This window comes from Anomaloglossus baeobatrachus, chromosome 1 (genome assembly GCF_048569485.1).
Source record: "Anomaloglossus baeobatrachus isolate aAnoBae1 chromosome 1, aAnoBae1.hap1, whole genome shotgun sequence".
In the NCBI taxonomy this organism is placed as follows: domain Eukaryota; kingdom Metazoa; phylum Chordata; class Amphibia; order Anura; family Aromobatidae; genus Anomaloglossus; species Anomaloglossus baeobatrachus.
The window spans coordinates 739725865-739750502 of record NC_134353.1 but is presented as its reverse complement, the minus strand read 5'-3'; the positions used below and the strand labels follow the sequence as shown (position 1 = coordinate 739750502).

The following is a 24638-nucleotide window of genomic DNA, read 5'->3' as shown; positions in this document are numbered from 1 at the left end:
TAATTTATTTTTTTTTTACAACTTATTAGGTGTCAAGATACAATATGCATGTCTAAGATAACCAAAGTTGAGACCGTAATATATCAGAATCAGCCCAATGCATATATTTTAGAATATGGAATTTAAAAAATAAAAACACACACACACACACACACACACACACACACACACACACACAGTTAACTGTGCCACAAGAAAACCCTTCAAAAATATATAGGCAATCTACACCGATGTCCAACTAAAATGCACAGAATCCTGCAGATGTTGATAAGCACCCAATTCTGTGTAGATTGTCCTCGAGATCCAATACTGGAATCGGCCAAAATTCAAGTCGGTAGAGAGAGGGAGAAGTTACACAATAACCATGAATGCAGACCACTAACCTACAGAGAAACATGGGATTCTATATAATGCTCCAGTAAGAAGCTTTGCAATAGGCTAAAAATCACACAGATCCACAAGAGAAAATGAGGTCATGGATCAAATAAGTAGCTTATCCTACACATTCAAAAAAGGAACAGTCCCCCTTCCTCAGGGACTGATATTCAACAAGGTTGGTCCCTTCAAAATAGGTAGGATAAGTTAGTCCTTTAATCCACAGACGATTCTGTAGCAGGTGACATCAAACCATCTCTGGAGATGGTTCAGTGTGGCAAGTCTATTGTAGCGCTACAGGGTGGAGCATTGCACAGTCCGTATTCATGGTTCTAACATACAAAATGGGACACTCTCCTCTTACACCCCCTACTGACTTGAAGTTGTGGGTGCAACACAAGTATTTTAACTGTTGTGTTTTCAGTGCAGACGTAATACAAATTTGGAGCACATTTCACCCTTTGATTTGTAAAGGTAGACAACTACAGAGGAAAAATAAATTTGACAACACTGCCAATATACAAAAGGGTATCGATAAGCAGCGACAGTCAATTTACAATGTGGATTCTCAGCAAAAAAAACCCACAAGATTTCCAAAAACCTCAAATCACAAAGCTGCAGTTTGAGCATATGCCAAGGTAAGATCTCTCGCTCTCTTAAAAAAAAAACAAAAAAAAACACCCCAAAACAAAAAACAAGCCCAACCACACATGAATCATACCTGTGCCATTATAGGGCTGTCAGCCTTCGGCACTCCAGTGGGAAACTGATCTCCTAGGAGTTGCTGATGACCTGAAAAACCTATAGCGACAAAGTAGAAATCAATCATTTAAAGTCATAATTCAATAGATGAAATAAGTCCATTTGCATTGATCAGAGACTACATTGGCAAAAATAAATAAATATAAAAAAAAAATAAAATTTAAGAAACAGACAAGTGAAGAAGGGAATTTTGTTACTTACCGTAAATTCCTTTTCTTCTAGCTCCTATTGGGAGACCCAGACGATTGGGTGTATAGCACTGCCCTCCGGAGGCCACACAAAGCAATTACACTAAAAAGTGTAAGGCCCCTCCCCTTCTGGCTATACACCCCCAGTGGGATCACTGGCTCACCAGTTTTAGTGCAAAAGCAAGAAGGAGGAAAGCCAATAACTGGTTTAAACAAATTCACTCCGAAGATACGTCGGAGAACTGAAAACCATTCAACATGAACAACATGTGTACCCGAAAAACAACCAAAAATCCCGAAGGACAACAGGGCGGGTGCTGGGTCTCCCAATAGGAGCTAGAAGAAAAGGAATTTACGGTAAGTAACAAAATTCCCTTCTTCTTCGGCGCTCCATTGGGAGACCCAGACGATTGGGACGTCCAAAAGCTGTCCCTGGGTGGGTAAAGAAATACCTCATGTTAGAGCTGCAAAGACAGCCCTCCCCTACGGGGAGGCAACTGCCGCCTGCAGGGCTCTTCTACCTAGGCTGGCGTCCGCCGAAGCATAGGTATGCACCTGATAATGTTTGGTGAAAGTGTGCAGACTCGACCAGGTAGCTGCCTGGCACACCTGTTGAGCCGTAGCCTGGTGTCGTAATGCCCAGGACGCACCCACGGCTCTGGTAGAATGGGCCTTCAGCCCTGATGGAACCGGAAGCCCAGCAGAACGGTAGGCTTCAAAAATTGGTTCTTTGATCCATCGAGCCAGGGTGGCTTTGGAAGCCTGCGACCCTTTGCGCTTACCAGCGACAAGGACAAAGAGTGCATCAGAGCGGCGCAGGGGCGCCGTGCGGGAAATGTAGATTCTGAGTGCTCTCACCGGATCTAACAAATGTAAATCCTTTTCATACCGGTGAACCGGTGAGGACAAAAGGAAGGTAAGGAGATATCCTGATTAATATGAAACGAGGATACTACCTTAGGGAGAAACTCCTGAATGGGGCGCAGCACTACCTTGTCCTGGTGGACCACCAGGAAGGGAGCCTTGGATGACAGCGCTGCTAGCTCAGACACTCTCCGAAGAGACGTGATCGCTACCAGAAAGGCCACTTTCCGTGATAGTCGAGAGAGTGAAACATCCGTCAGAGACTCGAAAGGCGGCTTCTGGAGAGCAACTAGTACCCTGTTCAGATCCCATGGATCTAACGGCCGCTCGTACGGGGGGACGATATGACAAACCCCCTGCAGGAACGTGCGTACCTGCGGACGTCGTGCTAGACGCTTCTGAAAAAACACCAATAGCGCCGAGACTTGCCCTTTAAGGGAGCCGAGCGACAAGCCCTTTTCCAACCCAGATTGCAGGAAGGAAAGAAAAGTAGGCAATGCCAATGGCCAGGGGGACACTCCTTGTACAGAGCACCAGTAAAAGAAAATCTTCCACTTCCGTGGTAGATCTTAGCAGACGTGGGCGTCATAGCCTGTCTCATGGTGGCAACGACCCCTTGGGATAATCCTGAGGACACTAGGATCTAGGACGCAATGGCCACACAGTAGGTTCAGGGCCGTAGAATTCAGATGGAAAAACGGCCCTTGGGACAGTAAGTCTGGCCGGTCTGGTAGTGCCCACGGTTGACCGACCGTGAGATGCCTGTCGCCAGAGCTCTTTGATCGTCATGAAAACCGGGACCTTGCTGTTGTGCAGATTCGTGAAACCCGTCCGGGTGCAGAGACCATTCTCCTGCGTCCACGCCCTGGTGACTGAGGAAGTCTGCTTCCCAGTTTTCTACGCCCGGGATGTGAACTGCGGATATGGTGTATGCTCTGTCTTCCACCCCTAGCAGAATCCGGCGGACTTCCTGGGAGGCTCGCCGACTGCATAGTCCGCCTTGGTGGTTGATGTATGCCACCGCTGTGGATTGTCCGACTGAATTCGGATCTGTTTGCCTTCCAGCCACTGCAGGAAGTCTTGCAGGGCAATATACACTGCCCAGAGCTCCAGACAATTGATCTGAAGAGTGGACTCCTCTGAAGAGAGTCCTTGATCGTCTGAGAAAGGGGGACGTTCCTGTGTAGGGACATCGACTTCCCCTCCCATTAGCGAAGAATGTTCTATTGAAGTGGACGCAGATGAAACTGCGTGAAAGGGACTGCCTCTGGATGAGGTGTCTCCTTGAAGGAGAGACTGCACCCCCGTCTGTAGTGACCGCTGTTTGTCCAGTGGAAGCTTCACCATCGCTGAGAGAGTGTGAAACCCCAAGCTAAGATATGCCAGCGATTGGGTTTAACTTTGAAAAGTTGAGGACCCACCCGAAACTCTGGGAAGTCTCCAGCGCCATGTTCAGGCTGTGTTGGCATGCCTCTTAAAAGAGTGCCTTGACAGGTAGATGGTCTAAGTAAGGGATCACAGGGTGACCCTGAGAGTGCGGGAGTGGTCCCACTGCTGCCATGAACTTGGTGAAAACCCGTGGGGCTGTCGCCAGACCGAAGGGTAGGGCTACGAACCGAAGATGCTCGTCTTCAATAACGAATCGTAGCAAACGCCGGTGCTCTGGAGCAATCGGCACGTGGAGATAAGCATCCTGATGTCTATTGATGCTAGGAAATCTCCTTGAGACATTGAGGCAATGACGGAGCGGAGGGATTCCATCCGGAACCGCCTGGTTTTCACGTGCTTGTTGAGCAGTTTAAGGTCCAGAACGGAACGGAAGGAGTCGTCCTATTTTGTCACCCCGACCAGATCGGAGTAAAAAGTGTCTCTTGTTCCTGAGGAGGAACCGGGATTACGACTCCTACTGCCTGCAGAAGAGCCTCGGCTCGGCCGGTGAGGAGGTTTTTTGCGACAAACTGTCTCTCACCCACCGGCCCTTGACCTGTGGCAGTTAAATGTCGCTAAAGCGGGGGAGTCTGCCACCGACCGCGGACGCGGAGAGAGAGGGCTGAAAGTCATGAGGAAACCGCCTTGGTAGCGGTTCCTCCGGCTGCCTTCTCCGGGCGCGATTGAGCCCGCCAGGAACCTGCGCCCCTCTGAGCCTTTTGAGTCCTGTTGGACGAGGGCAATTGGGACGTGCCCGAGCCTGGGAAGGACCGAAACCTCGACTGTCCCTTCTCCTGATGGGTCTTGTTTGATAGCTGGGGTAAGGAAGAATCCGTACCCTTGGACAGTTGAATGATTTAATCCAACCGCTCACGAAACAGTCTGTCACCAGATAAAGGCAATCTGGTTAAGCACTTTTGTGGAAGCAGCATCTGCTCCAATCCCTTAACACTAGGAGCGTAACAACACGGAGTTGGCGGACGCCACTGACGTACGGCTCGTAGAGTCCAGGACAGCATAAACAGCTTGAGTCGCAATGCCGACATTGCGAGGTGAAGGACGCTACTGCGGCCAAGATGTACATGTGACCGCGTCCCTCTGCGCAATACTAGCTGAAATAGCTTGGAGTGCCTCTATGGCTGCGAATGCCGGGGCAACCGACCCGCCGATGGCTTCATAGACAGATTGCAACCAGAGGGCTATCTGTCTGTCAATGGCATCTTTAAGTGAAGTCCCATCTTCCACTGCAACTATAGATCTAGACGCAAGCCTGGAGATTGGGGGATCCACCCTTGGAGCGCTTGAGCACGTCAGGGGGGAAGAGACAACGCGTATCCTCAATACGGTTGGAGAAAACGCTTATCGGGATAAGCGAGGTGTTCCTGGACTGCTTCTCTGGAGTCAGAGTGACCAGAAAAGTACTCAATATACGCTTGAGATACCGAAATAGGGATTTCTTCTGCTGTGAAGCTGACCCCTCCACTGGAGGAGTTGAGGGAGAAATACCCAACCTTCCATTGATGGACGCTATAAGATTATTCACTATAGCGTCACCATCCGGTGTATCCGGATTGAGAGCGATCTCAGGATCAGAGTCCTGAACAGCTACGTCTGCCTCGTCATACAGAGAGTACTGTGATGAAGTCGAGGGCCGTTCTTAGGGAGCTCGCTTAGGCCGTCTGGGACTGTCGTCCGTGTCAGAGCCTGCACCCTGGGATGCATGGGACCCTCCTGGAGCCATTTGTTTCGAAATCAGGGTGGCCAGGGGCATTGAATCAACATTGCCCAAGGTCTGTCTGGACTGCAAAGTCTGTAAGATGTTAGTCATAGTCACAGACAATATATCAGCGGAAACTGCAACTCCGTCCCTGTCCCTGGACAGGGATCACAGGTGGTTCTTTTGGCCACCTGTAGCAGAGACCCCGTTGAGTAATTGCACACACTGGGGGTCCTGGAACAGTATCGCATGCAGTACAAGCAGCATAGTAAGCCTGTGCCTTGGCACCCATGCTGTTTTTTTTTTTTTTTTTTTTTTCGCTGTTGCTGTCTAGCCATCTAGGAGCATTAGCCAAGAATAGCGACCGTACAGTGCAATGTATGGCATACAAGCATGAAGTACAATAAACACTTCAGCACATGCAGTACGAGGAGCATAGAAAGCCTGTGCCTTGGCACCTTTGCTTTTCTGCTGCCGTTGTCTAGTTATTCAGGAGCATTAGCCAAGAAAAGCGACATACAGTGAATGTATAGCATACAAGCATGAAAATAACCACTGCAGCACATGCAATCCAAGCAGCATTGAAAGCTTGTGCCTTAGCACCCTTGCTTTTCTGCTGCTGTTGTCTAGTCATCAAGGAGCATTAGCCAAGAATAGCGACATGCAGTGAATGTACAAGCATGAAAACAAACTCTGCAGTACATGCAATCCAAGCAGCATTGAAAGCTTGTGCCTTAGCACCATTGCTGTTTGCTGCCGCTGTCTAGCCATCTAGGCGGGTAGACAGCCAAGAATAGCCCTTACAGTGCAATGTAAAGCATACAAGCATAAAGGACACATGACACTGCAGCACATGCAAGACAAGCAGCATATAGAGTCTGTGCTTTAGCACCCCTGATCTTTTGCTGCTGTTTCTAGGTCTGCATCCTGAATAGCGACCGTACAAAAGTACAACAGGACACTTCGGCATTAGTGGGTCAGCACTTTAGTTGCCGCTTACCGCCCGCACAAGAGCGGGTGTGTGGCGCCGGAATCCTGTGCTGGCAGCTCAGCGCTTGTCTCAGTTTTCCCGCTCTGCGTGCCGGAATGGCTGCCGGCGTCCAGAGGAGAGGGGCGGGCCGAGGGCGTGCCCGAGACAAGAGCGGGAACCCGGCGCCCACTGTGTCTAGTGAAGGGGGCTGGAGAATGCAAATAAGGCTCCAGCCCTCGGCGCTGCTATAGAACAGCGTCTCTCCCTTTCCCTGAGTGACAGGGTGGGGGCGGGAACGAAGCGGCGCTAGGCCGCAAAAGCCGGGGACTAAAGTTAGAAGCGCCGCCGCCGTAAAAGCGCGGTCGGCGCGTCCCCGGCGCACTACAAGTCGCAGCTGCGCCGCCGCTCCAGGGGCGGTCGGCGCGGCGGTCCCCACACGTAAAGTCCCCCAGTAATCTGCAGGGACTATAAGCCCAGCGCACAGCGCTACAGTCCCCGGCGCACTAGCACACCCAGCAAGCCTGGAGTGTGCGTGGCCTGCCATACGGGGACACAGAGTACCTGAAAGTTGCAGGGCCTTGTCCCTGAACGGCACTCCCGCTCCACATCCAGCAGGTTCTATGGGTCTGTGGATGGAGCCCGGCCTCAGGGCTTGGTGGCCGGAAAGATCCCACTTCCTCAGAGCCCCTCAGGGGGATGGGGAAGGAAAACAGCATGTGGGCTCCAGCCTCCGTACCAGCAATAGGTACCTCAACCTTACAAACCGCAAGTGGGGTGAGAAGGGAGCATGCTGGGGGCCCTAGTATGGGCCCTCTTTTCTTCCATCCGATATAGTCAGCAGCTACTGCTGACTAAACAGTGGAGCTTATGCATGGATGTGTGCCTCCTTCGCACAAAGCAGAAAACTGGTGAGCCAGTGATCCCACTGGGGGTGTATAGCCAGAAGGGGAGGGGCCTTACACTTTTTAGTGTAATTGCTTTGTGTGGCCTCCGGAGGGCAGTGCTATACACCCAATCGTCTGGGTCTCCCAATGGAGCGCCGAAGAAAGTCAGTTTTGTCATGCAATTCCCATCAAAATAATTACCTAATGGAGAGGGTATTCTAGTCCGAAGGTAATCTGCAGAGGAGGCACGTGTTGGAAACATTGCTGGTATTTGAGGAGATGGTGTCCGCTGTCTTAGAAGTGATGCCGTAGGGTCTAGGGTTCCCATAACATTGGAGGACGGATCAGAAATAGGAGGCCTTAGAAGCTCCTGTTTAGGACAATAAATTAGATTTTGACAACTCCAGACTAACAAGATAATCCTAGACACTCAGCTGGGCCCACCCTCCATATAAAAGACAAACATACCTGCAAAATGTTCCGCTGTAGGGAAGAAGGACCAGTGACATCAGAGGACAACAAATGGCTGTCTACATTCCTCTACGGAATCAGAAAATATATTAGAACACATGCTGTGAAGAGAAAATTAACAAAAAACCCTACACACCACACAATTTGTGCAAGCACCTACACCCCAAGTGAGATATACTTCTCAGGTGAACACAACCAGGCATGATATGTCACACACATGGGAGATTAGGCAGCAAATAGCTACACAAGGTTCAAAACTCAAATTTCAAAACTCATGGGGAGCCATCAAGAACTTACAGCTTTAAATACCACTTCACCATACAAATGCAGATCAAGAACAGGGAATACTCAATCTGGACGACTTCCTAAAAAACAGCCCTAGTCAACTAAAACGCTAGTGAAAAACCACAAATTGAGAGTCAGATGCAGAAACATTGCACAAGTAGAGATCGTAGATAGATTGCCTGCTGGACATAAAAATGAAGGATTATGCCATACACACTAAACAGTGGTCACTCAAGGAGAAGAAAATAATAAAAAAAATAATATATGTGTGTGCTTTACTGGCTTTTTAAAACCATACTTACATTGACTTTAGGTTGGCTTGGTAGCGTTCCACTTGCCATCATACTGTTTACAAGTTTGTTAAAAGCAGACATGTCCCCATCTTTCTGTGGCTTTCTTGGTCCAGCCATGACAGTTAGAGCTTCTTCCAGTTGTTCAGCCATGAAAGGAGTTGCAATCTTCCCCTCTTGCTCAACTTTCAAACCCTTGAGTCCAGCTTCAACCTCTTCCACTGACAAGGCAACTCCAGAATGTGCTGCAACCAAAATAAGAAGATTAGAGGTGATCACTAAAAGCTTTCTTGAATCTTCCTTGAGGGGGAAATAACAAAGACCATGGGTGTATGCTGCTGACAATATGCAAAAAAAAAAAAAAAAAAAAAAAAAAAAAGTTAGCTCAGCTCCAGTAGTTTATACTCTACTCCATCAACTGGCATTGAGATAATCAGTTAGGGAGAGAGCAGTAGGAGACCCTACAGTTAACTTAGTACAATTGAACATTAGGGCCGGTGTTGTGTCCCCCAATGAAGCATCCGAGAAAAAGATTTTACGATGAGTACCAAAAATCTTTTCTTTATCGCTTCATTTGGGAACACAGGAAGCCATGGGACAATGAAACGCAGTCCCAAGGGTGGGAACAGGATAGTACCCTCAAGTCTGATCTTGGGCCAGTGTTTGCTTGACCCTTCTACTTAAGCTTGTATCAGACAAGGTGTAGGGGTGAATCCTGTAGAATACTGTAAATGTATTAATTGAAGACAAGTGGCAGCCTTGAACAACTGCTCTACATAAAGATGGCCTTGTAAATAAGAAGATTGCCAACACCCTGAAACTGAGCTGCAGCATGGTGGCCAAGACTATAGAGCGGATTAACAAAACAGGTTGCACTCTGAACAGGCTTTGCCATGGTAGACCCAAGTTGAGTACACATTCTCAGCATCATATCCAGAGAGGTTGACACACCCACACACAATTAGTCTGCATGTTTGTCGTCCCAGAAGGAAACTTTTTATAAAAGATGATGCAGAAGAAGGCCCACATACAGTTTGCTGAAGACATCTAGACTAAGGACATAGATTACTGGAACCATGTCCTGTAGTCTGATGAGACCAAGATGACACCATATTAACCAAATAAGGTTAAGCATGTGTGGTGGCATCAAGGTGAGGAGTACAAAGACAAAAGTATCTTGCCTACAGTCAAGTATGGTCATGGGAGATAAATGGCTTGAGACTGCTAGATGTGGGGAGATACAGCTTGAGGGAACCATGAAGGCCAACATGTACTATGACAAAGCAGAACATTATCCCCTCACTTTGGATTCCAAAATAATGGCCCCAAAACACCTTGAAAAAGACCAGTGTTACTAAAGAAACTAAAGTTATAGGTGCTGGACTGGCCAAGCATGTATCCAGACCTAAACCCTATTGAATATCTGTGGGGTATCCTCAAATAGAGGGTAGAGGAAGGTCTCCAGCATCCACCAGCAGATTTAGTTATGGAGGAGTGGAAGAGGATTCCAGTGGCTCCTGTGAACCTCTAGTGTATGGTATTGCAAAACTTACTGCTCTCCCGTAATTTCTCCTTGTTCGCAGTCAGGCTTGATAACAATGGTTTTAAGTCAACTTTGGCTTTCTGCAACATCTCCAGGATATCAACTTTGTCAGCAGCATCTTCAAAATGAATGGGAGCAAAATAGTTTGCAGAATTCTGCCCCAGACTGGGAAGAACTTGTTCTAAGCCTGTACACAGAGAAAAGACATCTTTTAAAGTCAATAATTACAATTGCAGAATATTCTCTGAGGTGTTAACACATTTTCAACACCTTATTGGTGGTGGAAATTGTTGCTCTCCAGTGTCCCCCAATGAAGGCAGCATTTCGGTAGTGACAGGTTTCCTTTTAACTTTTATGACCATGAGTATATGCTCCTGCCACTAGGAAGTAGATACCAAGCCAAAAAAAAAAGTTACCCTCTCGTCAGCAGGAAGCTAATCAGTTAGTGAGAAAGCAGGAGGAGATGCAACAGTACATAAAAACAAAGCTGAGAACAGCATAGTTGAAAACAAAATTTTACAAGAGGCGGGTGCTGTCCCCCCCAATGAAAGCTCAGAGAAAAACAATTTTATGGAGTACCCAAAATCCTCTTCTCTTTTGCTTCATTGCAGGACACAGGCCATGGGACATCCAACAGTAGTCCCAAGGGTGGGAGAATAATGGAAGAATGCTCACATAAAGTCGAGGTCCAGGCAACCGCCATCTTCAGAACCTTCCTACCTAAAACTACATCTGCCTAGGCGTTGTTGTGCTCTCAGAACTTGAAGAAGGCATGAACGGACAACCAAGTAGCAGCCTTGCAAAACTGCTACACAGAGGCCTGCTTCTGAACAGCCCAGGAAGCCCCCACTGCATAGGTAGAGTGTCTTTTCCTTTGCACTATATGCTTCAGGAATGGCATAGTGGATCCCAGCGAGGAAGCTGCGAGTCCTTTGCAACAACCTTCCGGAATAACAAACAAGGAGTTGGAGAGCCTGAATGGAGCGGTCCTACAAAAAAGGTAGAGACACAATGCTCCGACAAGAGGCAACCTGTGGAGGAATTGTTCCCGAGGATGAGAAGAGGAGGACAGAAGGATGTAAAGGACAAGGTTGTAGAGGTGAAATGAAGAGACGACCTCGGGAAGAAAAGAGGCGACTGAGCAAAGAGCCACTTTGTTTCAATGGAAAACCATGAAGGCAGAGCAATAGGATAGTGCTACCAGCTCTGAAACACGCCTGAGGTGATTGCTACCAGAAAAGGCAGGAGAGGAAGAAAGGGTGATGTCCTGAATAGGTTTAAAAAAGATGGGACCCTGGAGGATGCTCAAAACCAGATGGAGAGCTGATGGGTCAAAGGGAGGAACAGAGTGGGCAACCCATTGCATGAACATTTATACCCGAGAACAGGAGGCAAGATTGTTCTGAAACAGGATGGAAAGAGCTGAAACTGGTGTCTTGAATGAGCTAAAAAAGGACAGGATGGACTATACTCCTGGTTCAATGACAAGCCAGAGAAGGAGGGTTTTCTCTTTCTCCCCTTTTTTTTTTTTTTTACACCAGGTAACCCAGACAAAAAAACAAACCAAAAAAAACAAAAAACCCGAGTCTCAGGATTGCAGCTTCAACAGCCATGCTGTTAAATTGAGAGATTGGGTTCTGGTGAAAGGAAACATGGGAAAAACGGTCTAAAAGATTCCATGGAACATCAGCAATAAGTATGGTTATGGTAGGTTGAATTTAGACCACAGGAGGAGTAGAGTGTTCAACCAGATCAGTACAGTGTTTGCAGGACCTCGCAAAGAGTTTGAAAACCTTCTTGTTCATTCTGGATGCCATTAGGGTGACGTCTGGATTCAGAGACCATTCGCCTGAGGAGACCCCTTCATGGCTTAGGAACTTGGCGGCCCAATTGTCCACTATGGGAACATGCACTGCCAAGACAACTGGAATGCTCTGTTCGAACCAAGACAGGATTTGGGAGAGCTCCGCCATGACTGACTTACTTCGGGTTCAACCATGGTGACTGATGTATGCCATTGCTGTTGCTTTGTTGGACTAGATGCATACTGGACAACACGACAAACGATCTTCCTGGTGACATATAGATGGCCCTAAGCTCAAAAGATGTTGATGGGGGAGAGATGACTATTAGGGCTCCAGCATACCTGCACCATGATGTGGAGAAACACTGCTCCCCATCAGAGGAGATTGGCATTCGTTGTCAGAATGAATGAGTCAATGCAACTGAAGAAATCTCTTGATGAATCGGGTGAAAGCTGCCAACAGGCAAGGAACAGCCGCATTTGTGAGTAAAGGATGATGGGGCTGTCAAAAGAGGAAATCTTGTCCCAATGTGAGAGAAGAGCTAGTTGAAGAGGGCAAGTGTGAAAGGGTAGGCTTCCTTTGTGGCAATGAGCTTGACGAGCACCTTCATGCAATGATAGAGTGCTCAGAGAACGAATCCAAGACATCAGAGCGATAACCTTTTTCTAGTAAGAAAACTCTGATGGTCAGCTGAGGGACTGGAGGCACCACAATGGGAGAATCCACCCAATTCTTGAGACGATTGGAGGGAAAAGGATATTAAATATCCAAATCCTGAAGACATCTTTCCACATGCTCCCATTCCCTTGGAAAAAAAAATAAAAAAAAAATATACTGTCAAACTCCTTGTGATTGGAAAAAACCCAAAGTGGGGAGCTTTGCCCTTATGCAAAGCCCACCCGGGGTGGGGGGTGGGGATCCAGTCAGAAGAGAGGGAGAGTTTTGACAAGAGGGCAGCTTTTCATTAATTGAGGTACAGATTAAGTGTAGGATGAAGCAACAAGTGTGGGGACAGGTCTCCCTGGGTTTAGGCATAGGAAGTGGTAAGAGATTACCTTGCAGAGGAGTGTTACAGGGCCTGAGCACTACAAGGACAGAGCCTATCCCAGTTCCTGAAGCCAGACAACAGATCCAGAGGTATGCTGACAGCAGGAACACAGGGGACAGCAGTGACAGGACGTTTGTCGTTGTAGAAAAATTGTGTAGGGGGAGGAGGGTGGGCGGGGCGGAGTATGGATATTGCACATTGGTAGTTTGTGCAGCTGCGATAGGATGGCTACAAGGAGCATGGTGATAGGCTGAGAGGAAGGAGAATAGCGACTGTCAACAGGAGCAAGGGCTGCTTTACAAAAACAATCGGGTATAGCATATGCAAAAAACCAGCGTAGACGTGGACTGCAGGAAGTAGACCTCAAAAGCCAGGGCCTACATGTTTGCAGACACCAACTGGTGAGATCAACAAACTTTGCAGCGCCATCAGATGACCACAGGAAGGAGCTGCGGAAGAGAGCATAACCAATGCACTGGGCTGGGAGAGGGAAACCCCGTGCCAGGACAGACTGAGAACCCCCACTGAGTGTGTAAAAGAAGTAGGGATAATACCTATTCAGACACAGTCCTGAACACTGCTTCACAGAGTGCGAGACACTTCCAAGGTTCCGGGAAGGAGTCTCAGGATAGAGTAGTCTACCCCCCTGTAACCTCCAGTGCCATCTCGCTATGGTGGATAATCGGGCTGGGGATGGATGGCAAGTACAGTACAAGTAGCTGCCCCTGACACACTGTGTTAAGGGGGTAGTGTTCTGCCGACAGACTAAAGAGGGTACTATGTGGATCAGACCACACCATTCTCGCTGGTCAATAAAGGTGGGAAAATGGGGTGAGTGTTTACACCTTGTTACCCAAGTCACAAGCGGTATTTGAAAGATAAAAAAGGAAAAGAATAAAACAAGTTTAGGTGGAACTAGATCTGAGGAGGGAAAAAGTAAAAAAGAAAAAAAAAAACGCTCCGTCCATCTCTTAGCTAAAACGTATTAGCTTCCTGCCAGTTGGTGGATGTACCCAGCTGAGGAGAAGCTACTTTATTGCCTAGTGTCAGCCTCCTCATGGCAGCAGCATACACCCATGGTTTTCTGTGTCCCCCAATTCACGAGATCAGCAGGTTCAGACAAGTTACAGCAATTGTGTATTTAATATTTCACCTCTCCCTAATGCTGCAAACCCCATCTTTGTTTTGAAATATTAAGGCTTTGTGCGCACTAGAAATGTGAAGTTTCTCAAGAAAATTGAGAAACTTCTGGGAGTGGAAGATTTCCGGACCTCCGGAAAAAATCCGCACCAAATCCGCATGCGGATTTGCCGCGAATTTGCTGCAGGTTGTTCCCTGCGGATTTTGCAGGCTGTACTGCCGAAATCCGCAGGGTACCTGCGGAAAAGAATTGACATGCTCATTTTCTCAAGAAATTTTCTCAAGAAATTCAAGGAAATTTCTTGAGAAAAATCTGCAGTGTGCGCACAGCTATTTTTTTCACATAGGATTTGCTGGGAAATGTCTGCACAAAGATAGACATTTCTCAAGAAATTTCCGCGGGTAAATCGCACTAGTGCGCACATAGCCTTAATCTCTCTACATGTTGCTTGACCGAAGAGAAAACAAGGAGGCAATTTCTCGTGTAAGTGTACTTTAAGTGAATGAGCATAGAAGAGGCTGCTGATAAGTCTTTGGATTTGTGATTTTTCTACTTCTGTTTCTATGGTAACGAATGTTACATCACATGAAAGCCTTGTGTGTCTAATAGGTTTTTAAAATGTTGTGTTTGCTGCTTTTGGCAAGTGTTCTACACACCCACAGGAAAACAAAATAGCGGAGTCTGATGTGATATTCACACCACCTGAGAGCAGAAAAGTGATAAAAAAAAAAGTCTTGTTTCTGCAAGGGAAGTCTGCGAAGGATATTCAGGGTGATATGTCGCAGACAATGGGGGGGGGGGGGGAATAATTGCCTTTCATATTCCACAGTTAAGAACTGGGTTGCCAAATTTAAAAAGAATCACTTCAGCACCAATGATGAGGAACGTCCTGGACGACCGAGAATGGTTGTTGTTCCGGAGATAGTCGATGCTGTACACAACCTCATACTGGAGAAATCGACGAATTTCAGCTAAAGCAATAGCAGACATCATGGGGATTTCCCGTGAATGAGTTTGTGTCATCCATGAACATTTGGACATGAGGAAGCTATCTGCAAAGTGGGTCTCCAAATGTTTGACAATAGATTAGAGAAGCATGCGAGTGAAAACTTCCCGGTCCATATGTCAGCATTTCCGGACTGAACTTCCTGGATCGACTGGTCACTATGGATGACACCTGGATTTATTTGTATGACCCTGAGAACAAGGAGCAGTCAAAAGAGTGGAGGCACAGTGGTTCTCCTTGTCCAAAGAAGTTCAGGGTGCAAACATCAGCCAATAAGGTAATGGTGTCTGTTCTCTGATAAGGAAGACATGCTGCTAGTGGACTACTTTCAAAATGGTTCCGCCATCAATGCAAGATATTACATTGAACTTTTGGACCAATTGAAGGCAGCTCTGATGGCTAAAAGTCACGGCAAGCTGTGCAAAGAAATCTTGTTCCTGCGAGACAACGCCTCCGCTCACACTGTACAAGCGACCACGGCAAAACTGGCAGAGTTGGGCTTCCAGCTGGTTGACCACCCACCTTATTCACCAGATCCATCTCCCTCCGACTATCATTGTTTCCAAAGCTGAAGAAACACCTCAAGGGTACCAAATTTCACACCATTTCTGATGCCATGAATGCTACGGATGCCTGGTTTGAGGCACTACCGAAATACTTTTTGCTAGGCTTACAGAACTTGGAATACCAATGTAAGAAGTGTGTTGACATCAGTGGAGAATATGTGGAATAAATGTAAAGTTTCATTATCCAGTCTTTTTTCTTTCTGGATAAGCCAAAGACTTATCAGCAGCCCCTCGTAGTACATAGTCAGTGCCTACACAGATTGAGTGGGGAAGGAATACATTGTATTACAATACTATATTGCTAAACAATTTACACTATCAAGGCAGTGGTGTTTAGACACCTTGCAAGCCTGAATGAAAACTCCTCTTAGGCGACCAAAATATCAGGGAGAGGGGAGACTGGACACCAAGTCCTATTTCAGATGGAGTTTCCACATTTCCTGTCAAACAAACTTAGAAATTCATTGGCCTTTCAGTTTGGTTTCTTGGAATTAGAGGATTAGAACCATGTAACCATTTAGGTTATTTTAAATAACCCTATTAAATTAAAACTAGATTTTGATGAATCACTGTAGTATTACAACAATACACATTCAATATGTAAAATGTTTTATTGAGAATATACTCTAAGCATCAACACTGTACAGTGGTATTAATGTTCTCTTAACCCCTTAACGACCCATGATGTACTGGGTACGTCATGGATCGTGTGCCGGTAAGCCCCGCCGCCGATCCGTGCACATATCAGCTGTTATCAACAGCTGACATGTGTGCCTGCTAACCGTGGGTGGAATAGCTTCCACCCGCGGCCATTAACCCCTTACATTTCGCTGCCAAAATCTGGCAGCGATATGTATATGGGCGCCGCCATGACAGTCACTTACCCCGCCCCCACCGGAAGTCACGTGACATGACCACGTGACTTTCGGTGGTTGCCATGGTAGCACAGGGTCATGTGATGACGCCTGTAGCTAACATGACTCAATTCCTATAATGCCAGAATACAGCCGGCATTGAAAGTGAAGCAGCAAATCTGCAGTTCTCAGCTCTGTAGCTGAGATCTGCAGATAGTGCAAAGTGATCAGATTGCTGATCGCTATAGCCCCCTAGGGGGACTAGTAAAAAAAATTAAAAAAAAAAAATAAAAAAAAAGTTCAAATCACCCCCTTTCACCCCATTGAAAATTAAAGGGTTAAAAAAATACACATTTGGTATCGCCACGTTCAGAAATGCCCGATCAAAATATAAAATCAATGAATCTGATCTGTAAACAGCGCAGCGACAAAATAATTCCAAACGCCAAAATTACGATTTTTGGTCGCCGCAAATTTTGCACAAAATGCAATAACAGGCGATCAAAACGTAGCATCTGCGCAAAAATGGTACCGTTAAAAAAGTCAGGTCGAGACGCAAAAAATAAGCCATCACTGAGCCTCAGAGCCTGAAAAATGAGAACGCTACGGGTTTTGGAAAATGGCCACGCCATGTTTTTTGGACAAGCTAGTGAATTTTTTTTTAACCCCTTAGATACAAGTAAACCTATACATGTTTGGTGTCTACAAACTCGCACCGACCTGAGGCATCACATAGATACCTCAGTTTTACCATATAGTGAACACAGTGAATAAAATATCCCAAAAACAATTGTACGATCACACTTTTTTTGCAATTTTTCCGCACTTGGAATTTTTTTGCCGTTTTCCAGTACACTATATGGTGAAACTTATGGTTTCATTTAAAAGTACAACTCGTCCCGCAAAAAAAAAAAAAAAAAAAACAATAGAATTTTGTTTACTTACTGTAAATTCTTTCTTATAGTTCCGTATTGGGAGACCCAGACATTGGGTGTATAGCTTCTGCCTTCGGAGGACACACAAAGTACTACACTAAAAAGTGTAGCTCCTCCCTCTGAGCCTATACACCCCCTGGAGAATCAGATCTAGCCAGTTTAGTGCAAAAGCTGAAGGAGAATAGCCACCCACAAGTAAAGAGAGCAAGAACCGGAACAACCGGAGCCTCTGTCTACAACAACAGCCGGTGATAACACGCGGAACAAGAAACTGCCAACAGGCAACAGGGAGGGTGCTGGGTCTCCCAATACGGAACTATAAGAAAAAGAATTTACGGTAAGTAAACAAAAATTCTCTTTTTCTTAATCGTTCTTATGGGAGACCCAGACATTGGGACGTCTCAAAGCAGTCCATGGGTGGGAATAAACAGAAAAACTGAGAAGTAGGCGGAGCCTAACTTCACAAATGGGCGACAGCCGCCTGATGGATGCGTCTGCCCAAGCTCGCATCTGCCGAAGCATGAGCATGCACTTGGTAGTGCTTTGAAAAGGTATGCAGGCTAGTCCAAGTGGCAGCCTGACAGACCTGCTGAGCCGTAGCCTGGTGCCTGAAAGCCCAAGAGGCTCTGGTCGAGTGTGCCTTGATCCCCGGCGGGGGAGGCACCTGAGAACACTGGTAGGCATCGGAAATGGTCGACCTAATCCAACGAGCTAAGGTTGGCTTAGAAGTAGAGAGGCCCTTACGCCGACCTGTGGTTAGCACAAAAAGAGAGGTGCACCGCCTAAGAGCAGCGGTGCGAGACACATAAATCCGGAGCGCCCGCACCAGATCCAGAGTATGCAACGCTTTTTCAAAGCGATGAACAGGAGCCGGACAAAAGGAAGGCAGGGAAATGTTCTGGTTAAAGTGGAAAGCAGAAACCACCTTAGGGAGGGAGTCGGACGGAGAACCACCTTGTCTTGATGAAAAACCAAAAAAGGTGACTCCGAAGAGAGCGCAGCCAAATCAGAGACTCTCCTGAGGGAAGTTATGGGCACTAGAAAGACCACTTTCTGTGAGAGACGAGACAAAGAAACCTCCCTAAGAGGCTCAAAGGGGGGTTTCTGCAAGGCCATGAGGACCAAACTGAGGTCCCAGGGATCCAAGGGCCGCCGGTAAGGCGGAATGATGTGAGACACGCCCTGCATGAAGGTGCGCACCTGAGCCAGCCGGGCGATACGCCGCTGGAACAGCACTGACAGAGCCGAGACTTGTCCCTTGAGGGAATTGAGGGATAGTCCTAGCTGCAGACCGGACTGTAGAAAGGACAGAAGGGTCGGCAAGGAAAAAGGCCAAGGAGCATGGCCGGAAGAGCGACACCAGGAGAAGAAAATTCTCCAAGTCCTGTGATAGATTTTGGCCGAGGAAGACTTCCGAGCCGGAGTCATAGTGGAGATGACTTCAGGAGGAATACCAGAAGCCGTCAAGATCCAGGACTCAAGAGCCACGCCGTCAATCTGAGAGCCGCAGAATTCTGGCGGAAAAACGGACCTTGTGAGAGAAGGTCTGGACGGTCCGGCAGATGCCATGGCACCTCTATGGACAGATGGAGCAGGTCTGGGCCAGTCCGGAGCAATGAGGGTGACCCGACGGCCCTCCATTCTGATCTTGCGCAGAACTCTGGGCAAGAGAGCTAGAGGGGGAAACACGTAGGACAGACGAAACTGGGACCAGTCTTGAACCAGAGCGTCCGCTGCAAAGGCCTGAGGATCGTGGGAGCGAGCCACGTAAACCGGAACCTTGTTGTTGTGACGGGATGCCATTAGGTCCACTTCCGGAGTGCCCCACTTGCGGCAGATTGACTGAAACACTGCTGGATGCAGGGACCACTCGCCACTGTCCACGGTTTAACGGCTGAGATAATCTGCTTCCCAGTTTTCCACGCCTGGGATGTGGACTGCGGATATGGTGGACTTGGAGTCCTCCGTCCACTGAAGGATGCGTTGAACCTCCAACATTGCCAGGCGGCTGCGTGTCCCGCCTTGGTGATTGATGTAGGCAACCGCTGACGCGTTGTCTGACTGGACTCGGATGTGCTTGCCCGCCAACAGGTGGTGAAAGGCTAGGAGAGCCAGAAGCACAGCTCTGGTTTCCAGCACATTGATTGAAAGGGCTGACTCGGACGGAGTCCAAGTGCCCTGCGCTCGGTGGTGGAGACATACCGCTCCCCAGCCGGAAAGCCTGGCATCCGTGGTGAGGATCACCCAGGACGGGGCCAGGAAGGAGCGCCCCCGAGACAGAGAGAGGGGCTGAAGCCACCACTGAAGAGAGCTCCTGGTCTGTGGCAACAGAGCCACTAGCCTATGCAAGGAGGAAGTCCGCTTGTCCCAACAGCGGAGAATGTCCAGCTGCAGAGGACGCAGATGGAACTGGGCAAAGGGAACAGCCTCCATTGACGCCACCATCTGACCCAGCACCTGCATTAGGTGCCTGATGGAATGACGGCGGGGCCTCAGCAGAGAGCGCACCGCCAGTTGGAGGGACTGCTGTTTGACTAAGGGCAGCTTCACAAGTGCCGGCAGAGTCTCGAACTGCATCCCTAGGTACGTGAGCCTCTGGGTCGGAGTCAGGGTGGATTTGGGAAGATTGACCAGCCACCCGAATTGGGTTAGAGTGGCGAGAGTGAGCGAGACACTCCGCTGACAGTCTGCGCTGGATGAAGCCTTGACTAGAAGGTCGTCCAGGTAAGGAATCACTGCCAACCCCTGGGGGTGCAGAACCGCAACCACTGCTGCCATGACCTTGGTGAATACCCGAGGGGCCGTGGCTAACCTGAAGGGGAGAGCCACGAATTGTAAATGTTCCTCTCCGATTGCAAAACGTAGCCAACGCTGGTGTGACACTGCAATTGGCACATGCAGATAGGCATCTCTGATGTCGATGGATGCCAGGAAATCCCCTTGGGTCATTGAGGCAATGACTGATCGCAGAGACTCCATGCGAAAATGCCGCACCTGAACATGCTTGTTGAGAAGCTAGAGATCCAGGATGGGCCGGAAGGAACTGTCCTTTTTGGGGACTAGGAAGAGATTTGAGTAGAAACCTCTGAACCGTTCCCGGGTGGGAACCGGTACAATTACTCCGTTGGCCTGCAAGGATGCCACGGCCTGAGAGAAGGCGGCGGCCTTGGAGCAGGGGGGAGTTGACAGAAAAAAAATCTGTTTGGCGGGCTGGAAGAGAATTCTATCCTGAAGCCGTGGGAGATGATATCCCGCACCCACTGATCGGAGACGTGTTGAAACCACACGTCGCCAAAGTGGGAGAGCCTGCCACCGACTAAGGACGTTGCTGGCACGGACAGATAGTCAAGAGGAGGCTGCCTTAGTGGCAGCAGCTCCTGCGGTCTTCTGTGGACGCGCCTTTGTGCGCCAGTTGGATTTTTGGTCCTTGGCTGAGTTAGTGGACGAGGCCGAGGGCTTAGAGGATGACCAGTTGGAGGAACGAAAGGAACGAAACCTCGATTGATTCCTACCCTGGACAGGTTTCCTGGTTTTAGTTTGTGGCATGGAAGTACTCTTCCCGCCAGTAGCTTCCTTAATAATTTCATCCAGTTGTTCACCGAATAGCCTGGACCCAGCAAAAGGGAGCCCAGCAAGGTACTTCTTTGAAGAAGCATCTGCCTTCTACTCTCGAAGCTACAAGATCCTGCGGATAGCGAGGGAATTAGCCGAAGCCACCGCAGTGCGGTGAGAAGCCTCCAGCACGGCAGACATGGCATAGGATGAAAAAGCTGAAGCTTGGGAAGTTAAGGCAACCATTTCGGGCATAGATTCCCTGGTGAGGGAATGCATCTCCTCTAGAGAAGCAGAGATGGCCTTGAGAGCCCACACTGCTGCAAAAGATGGGGAGAACGAGGCCCCTGCCGCCTCATATACAGATTTGGCCAGATGGTCAACCTGGCGGTCAGTGGAATCCTTATGAGAGGTGCCATCAGCCACTTATACAACGGTCCGGGCTAAAAGTCTAGACACCGGGGGCGTCTACCTTTGGTGAATGAGCCCACTCCTTGACCACCTCAGGTGGAAAGGGAAAACTGTCATCAGAACCACGCTTTGGGAAGCGTTTGTCAGGACAGGCCCTAGGCTTGGTCACAGTGGCCTGAAAACTGGAGTGGTTAAAGAAGACACTCCTTGTCCTCTTAGGCAAGGTAAACTGGTGCTTTTCTGCCAGAGAGGGTTGCTCCTCTGATACTGGCGGATTGAGATCCAGTACAGAATTAATGGACGCAATCAGATCACTAACATCTGTGTCACTTTCGGACAGATCAATGGGGCACATGGAGGTAGCCTCCGAGCCCCCAGTAAAGGCATCCTCCTCGTCCGGCGAGTCAGCTTCTGAAACAGAGCCACGGGACGAGGAAGGAGAGGGAGCCCTGCGTCTCCTTTTAGGAGGACGGGGTCTGGGACCAGATTATGAATCCTGTGAGCTCCGCTGAGAGAGCCCTAGCAGCAGAGGCACCCTGTGAAGGGGGCTGATGCATGTTCAGCAAAGTCCGGGACAGCTGTCCCATGGAGTCGGCAAAAGACTGGGAGATTGACCTAGAGAAGGATTCTACCCAAGCCGGGGGTTCAGCCACAGGAGCCGGAGCAGCCGGAGAGACCACTGGGGGGGGGGCGATTCCAGGCTGAGGCATTGTCAGGTTAGAGCAGGCATCACAATGTGGATATGTACTCGGTTCAGGCAGCACGAGCTTACATGCAGTTCATACTGAATATATCTTTGGAGCCTTGCTCCTCGTGTGAGACATGCTGCTGAAGTGGGGGCTCTGCCAGAGTGACCCCCAGAGAGTATATACAGAGGCCCACAACCAGAGGTTGTGGCTTACCAGACCGCTGGAGCAGTGTTGTGTGCCCTCCAGATCCCGAAGCCCAGACCCCCAAGCACCTCAGCAGGGATGCTGCAGCCAGTGCAGATTGCAGAGAAAACGCTGATAAAACGGCGCCGGAGCGAGGAGAGGGGGCGGGGCCAACGCTGAGAGCGGGATCTGGAGGGCCAAAGAGACTTACAGGGGAGGAGACATGTACTCAGTGAGGAGTGTCTCTCCCCTGTGCAGAACGGCCGCTGTGCGGAGCCGCACTGTCCCTCTGCATGAATGACATGCGAGGGCAGTGAAACCGAAAGTAGGCCTCCGGTGAAGCCGGGGCCAAAATTTGAGCGGTGCGGCCAGCGCGCAGACACCCTCGACGCGGTTCTCAGGCGACAGCCAGAGAACCGGCCGGAAATGTCAGAAAACTCACTCAGCACACTCTCCCCACATAATAAAGTACAGGGACCCCCAGAATATAAACGTCTCAGGTACTTAGCTTGCTGAGACGCAGGGCCATGTCCCTGGGGATGAGTGCTCCGTCCAGCAGGATCCTGAAGGGCTGCGGATGGAGACCGGTCTCCTGCAAAGCATGGAGAACCGTGCTGGCTCCCACTTCAAGCCAGAGCCCAACGGATGGTGAAGAAGCGCGGCATGTAAGGCTCCAGCCTTGGAATCAACCTTAACAGCACCGCTGACACAGTGGGGTGAGAAGGGACATGCCGGGGGTCCAGACTTGGACCCGCTTTTCTTCAAAATCTTTCCAAAAATGAAAAATCAGATGAGAATGCATGTGTGGATGTATGCCTCCTGAACACAAAGCAATGAACTGGCTAGATCTGGTTCTCCAGGGGGTGTATAGGCTCAGAGGGAGGAGCTACACTTTTTAGTGTAGTACTTTGGGTGTATAGCTTCTGCCTCCGGAAGACACACAATGTCTGGGTCTCCCATAGGAACGATAAAGAAAGAATTTTGTTTACTTACCGTAAATTCTTTTTCTTATAGTTCCGTATTTGGAGACCCAAACCATGGGTGTTTAGCTTCTGCCTCCGGAGGACACACAAAGTACTACACTTAAAAGTGTAGCTCCTCCCTCTGAGCTTATACACCCCTGGTGAGCAGACCCAGCCAGTTTAGTGCAAAAGCTGAAGGAGAATAGCCACCCACAAGTAGAACAGAGCAAGAGCCGGAACAACCGGAGACTCTGTCCACGACAACAGCCGGTGAGAACACACGGAACAAGAAAATTGCCAACAGGCAACAGGGAGGGTGCTGGGTCTCCCAATACGGAACTATAAGAAAAAGAATTTACGGTAAGTAAACAAAGAAGGGAATTTTGTTTACTTACCATAAATTCCTTTTCTTCTAGCTCCTATTGGGAGACCCAGACAATTGGGTGTATAGCTTCTGCCTCCGGAGGCCACACAAAGTATTACACTTTAAAAAGTGTAACCCCTCCCCTCTGCCTATACACCCTCCCGTGCATCACGGGCTCCTCAGTTTTGGTGCAAAAGCAGGAAGGAGGAAACTTATAAATTGGTCTAAGGTAAATTCAATCCGAAGGATGTTCGGAGAACTGAAAACCATGAACCAAAAGAACAATTCAACATGAACAACATGTGTACACAAAAGAACAACAGCCCGAAGGGAACAGGGGCGGGTGCTGGGTCTCCCAATAGGAGCTAGAAGAAAAGGAATTTACGGTAAGTAAACAAAATTCCCTTCTTTGTCGCTCCATTGGGAGACCCAGACAATTGGGACGTCCAAAAGCAGTCCCTGGGTGGGTAAAAGAATACCTCGATAAAAAGAGCCGAAGACGACCCCCTCTTACAGGTGGGCAACCGCCGCCTGAAGGACTCGCCTACCTAGACTGGCGTCTGCCGAAGCATAGGTATGCACCTGATAGTGTTTTGTGAAAGTGTGCAGACTAGACCAGGTAGCTGCCTGACACACCTGCTGAGCCGTGGCCCGGTGCCGCAATGCCCAGGACGCACCCTTGGCTCTGGTAGAATGGGCTTTCAGCCCTGAAGGAAGCGGAAGCCCAGAAGAACGGTAGGCTTCAAGAATCGGTTCCTTGATCCACAGAGCCAAGGTTGACTTGGAAGCCTGCGAACCCTTACGCTGGCCAGCGACAAGGACAAAGAGCGCATCTGAACGGCGCAGGGGCGCCGTGTGAGACACGTAGAGCCGGAGTGCTCTCACCAGATCTAATGAGTGCAAATCCTTTTCACATTGGTGAATTGGATTAGGGCAAAATGAAGGTAAGGAGATATCCTGATTGAGATGAAAAGGGGATGCCACCTTAGGGAGAAATTCCGGGACAGGACGCAGAACCACCTTATCCTGGTGAAAAACCAGGAAGGGGGCTTTGCATGACAGCGCTGCCAGCTCCGACACTCTACGGAGCGATGTAACTGCCACTAGAAATGCCACCTTCTGCGAAAGACGTGATAAAGAGACATCCCGCAGCGGCTCGAAAGGTGGTTTCTGAAGAGCCGTTAGCACCCTGTTAAGGTCCCAGGGTTCCAGCGGACGCTTGTAAGGTGGGACTATGTGGCAAACTCCCTGCAGGAACGTGCGGACCTGCGGAAGTCTGGCTAGACGCTTTTGAAAAAATACGGATAGCGCCGATACTTGTCCCTTGAGAGAGCCGAGAGACAAC

General features: G+C 48.8%; 1 protein-coding gene across 2 annotated transcripts in view; it reads right to left on the bottom strand.

Moving 5' to 3' along the window:
* The window catches only part of EIF4ENIF1 (eukaryotic translation initiation factor 4E nuclear import factor 1), a 71057-nt gene that overhangs the window by 15424 nt on the left and 30995 nt on the right, over positions 1-24638 (bottom strand). Inside the window, exons 9-13 of one of the 2 annotated variants that reach the window (XM_075322725.1) lie at positions 9788-9964; positions 8247-8479; positions 7657-7728; positions 7390-7558; positions 1097-1176 (exon numbers count right to left, since the gene is read on the bottom strand). In XM_075322725.1, coding sequence (XP_075178840.1) covers positions 1097-1176; positions 7390-7558; positions 7657-7728; positions 8247-8479; positions 9788-9964 — 731 coding nt within the window. The remainder of the gene's footprint in view (positions 1-1096; positions 1177-7389; positions 7559-7656; positions 7729-8246; positions 8480-9787; positions 9965-24638) is intronic. The other variant, XM_075322732.1, reaches the window with a different exon arrangement.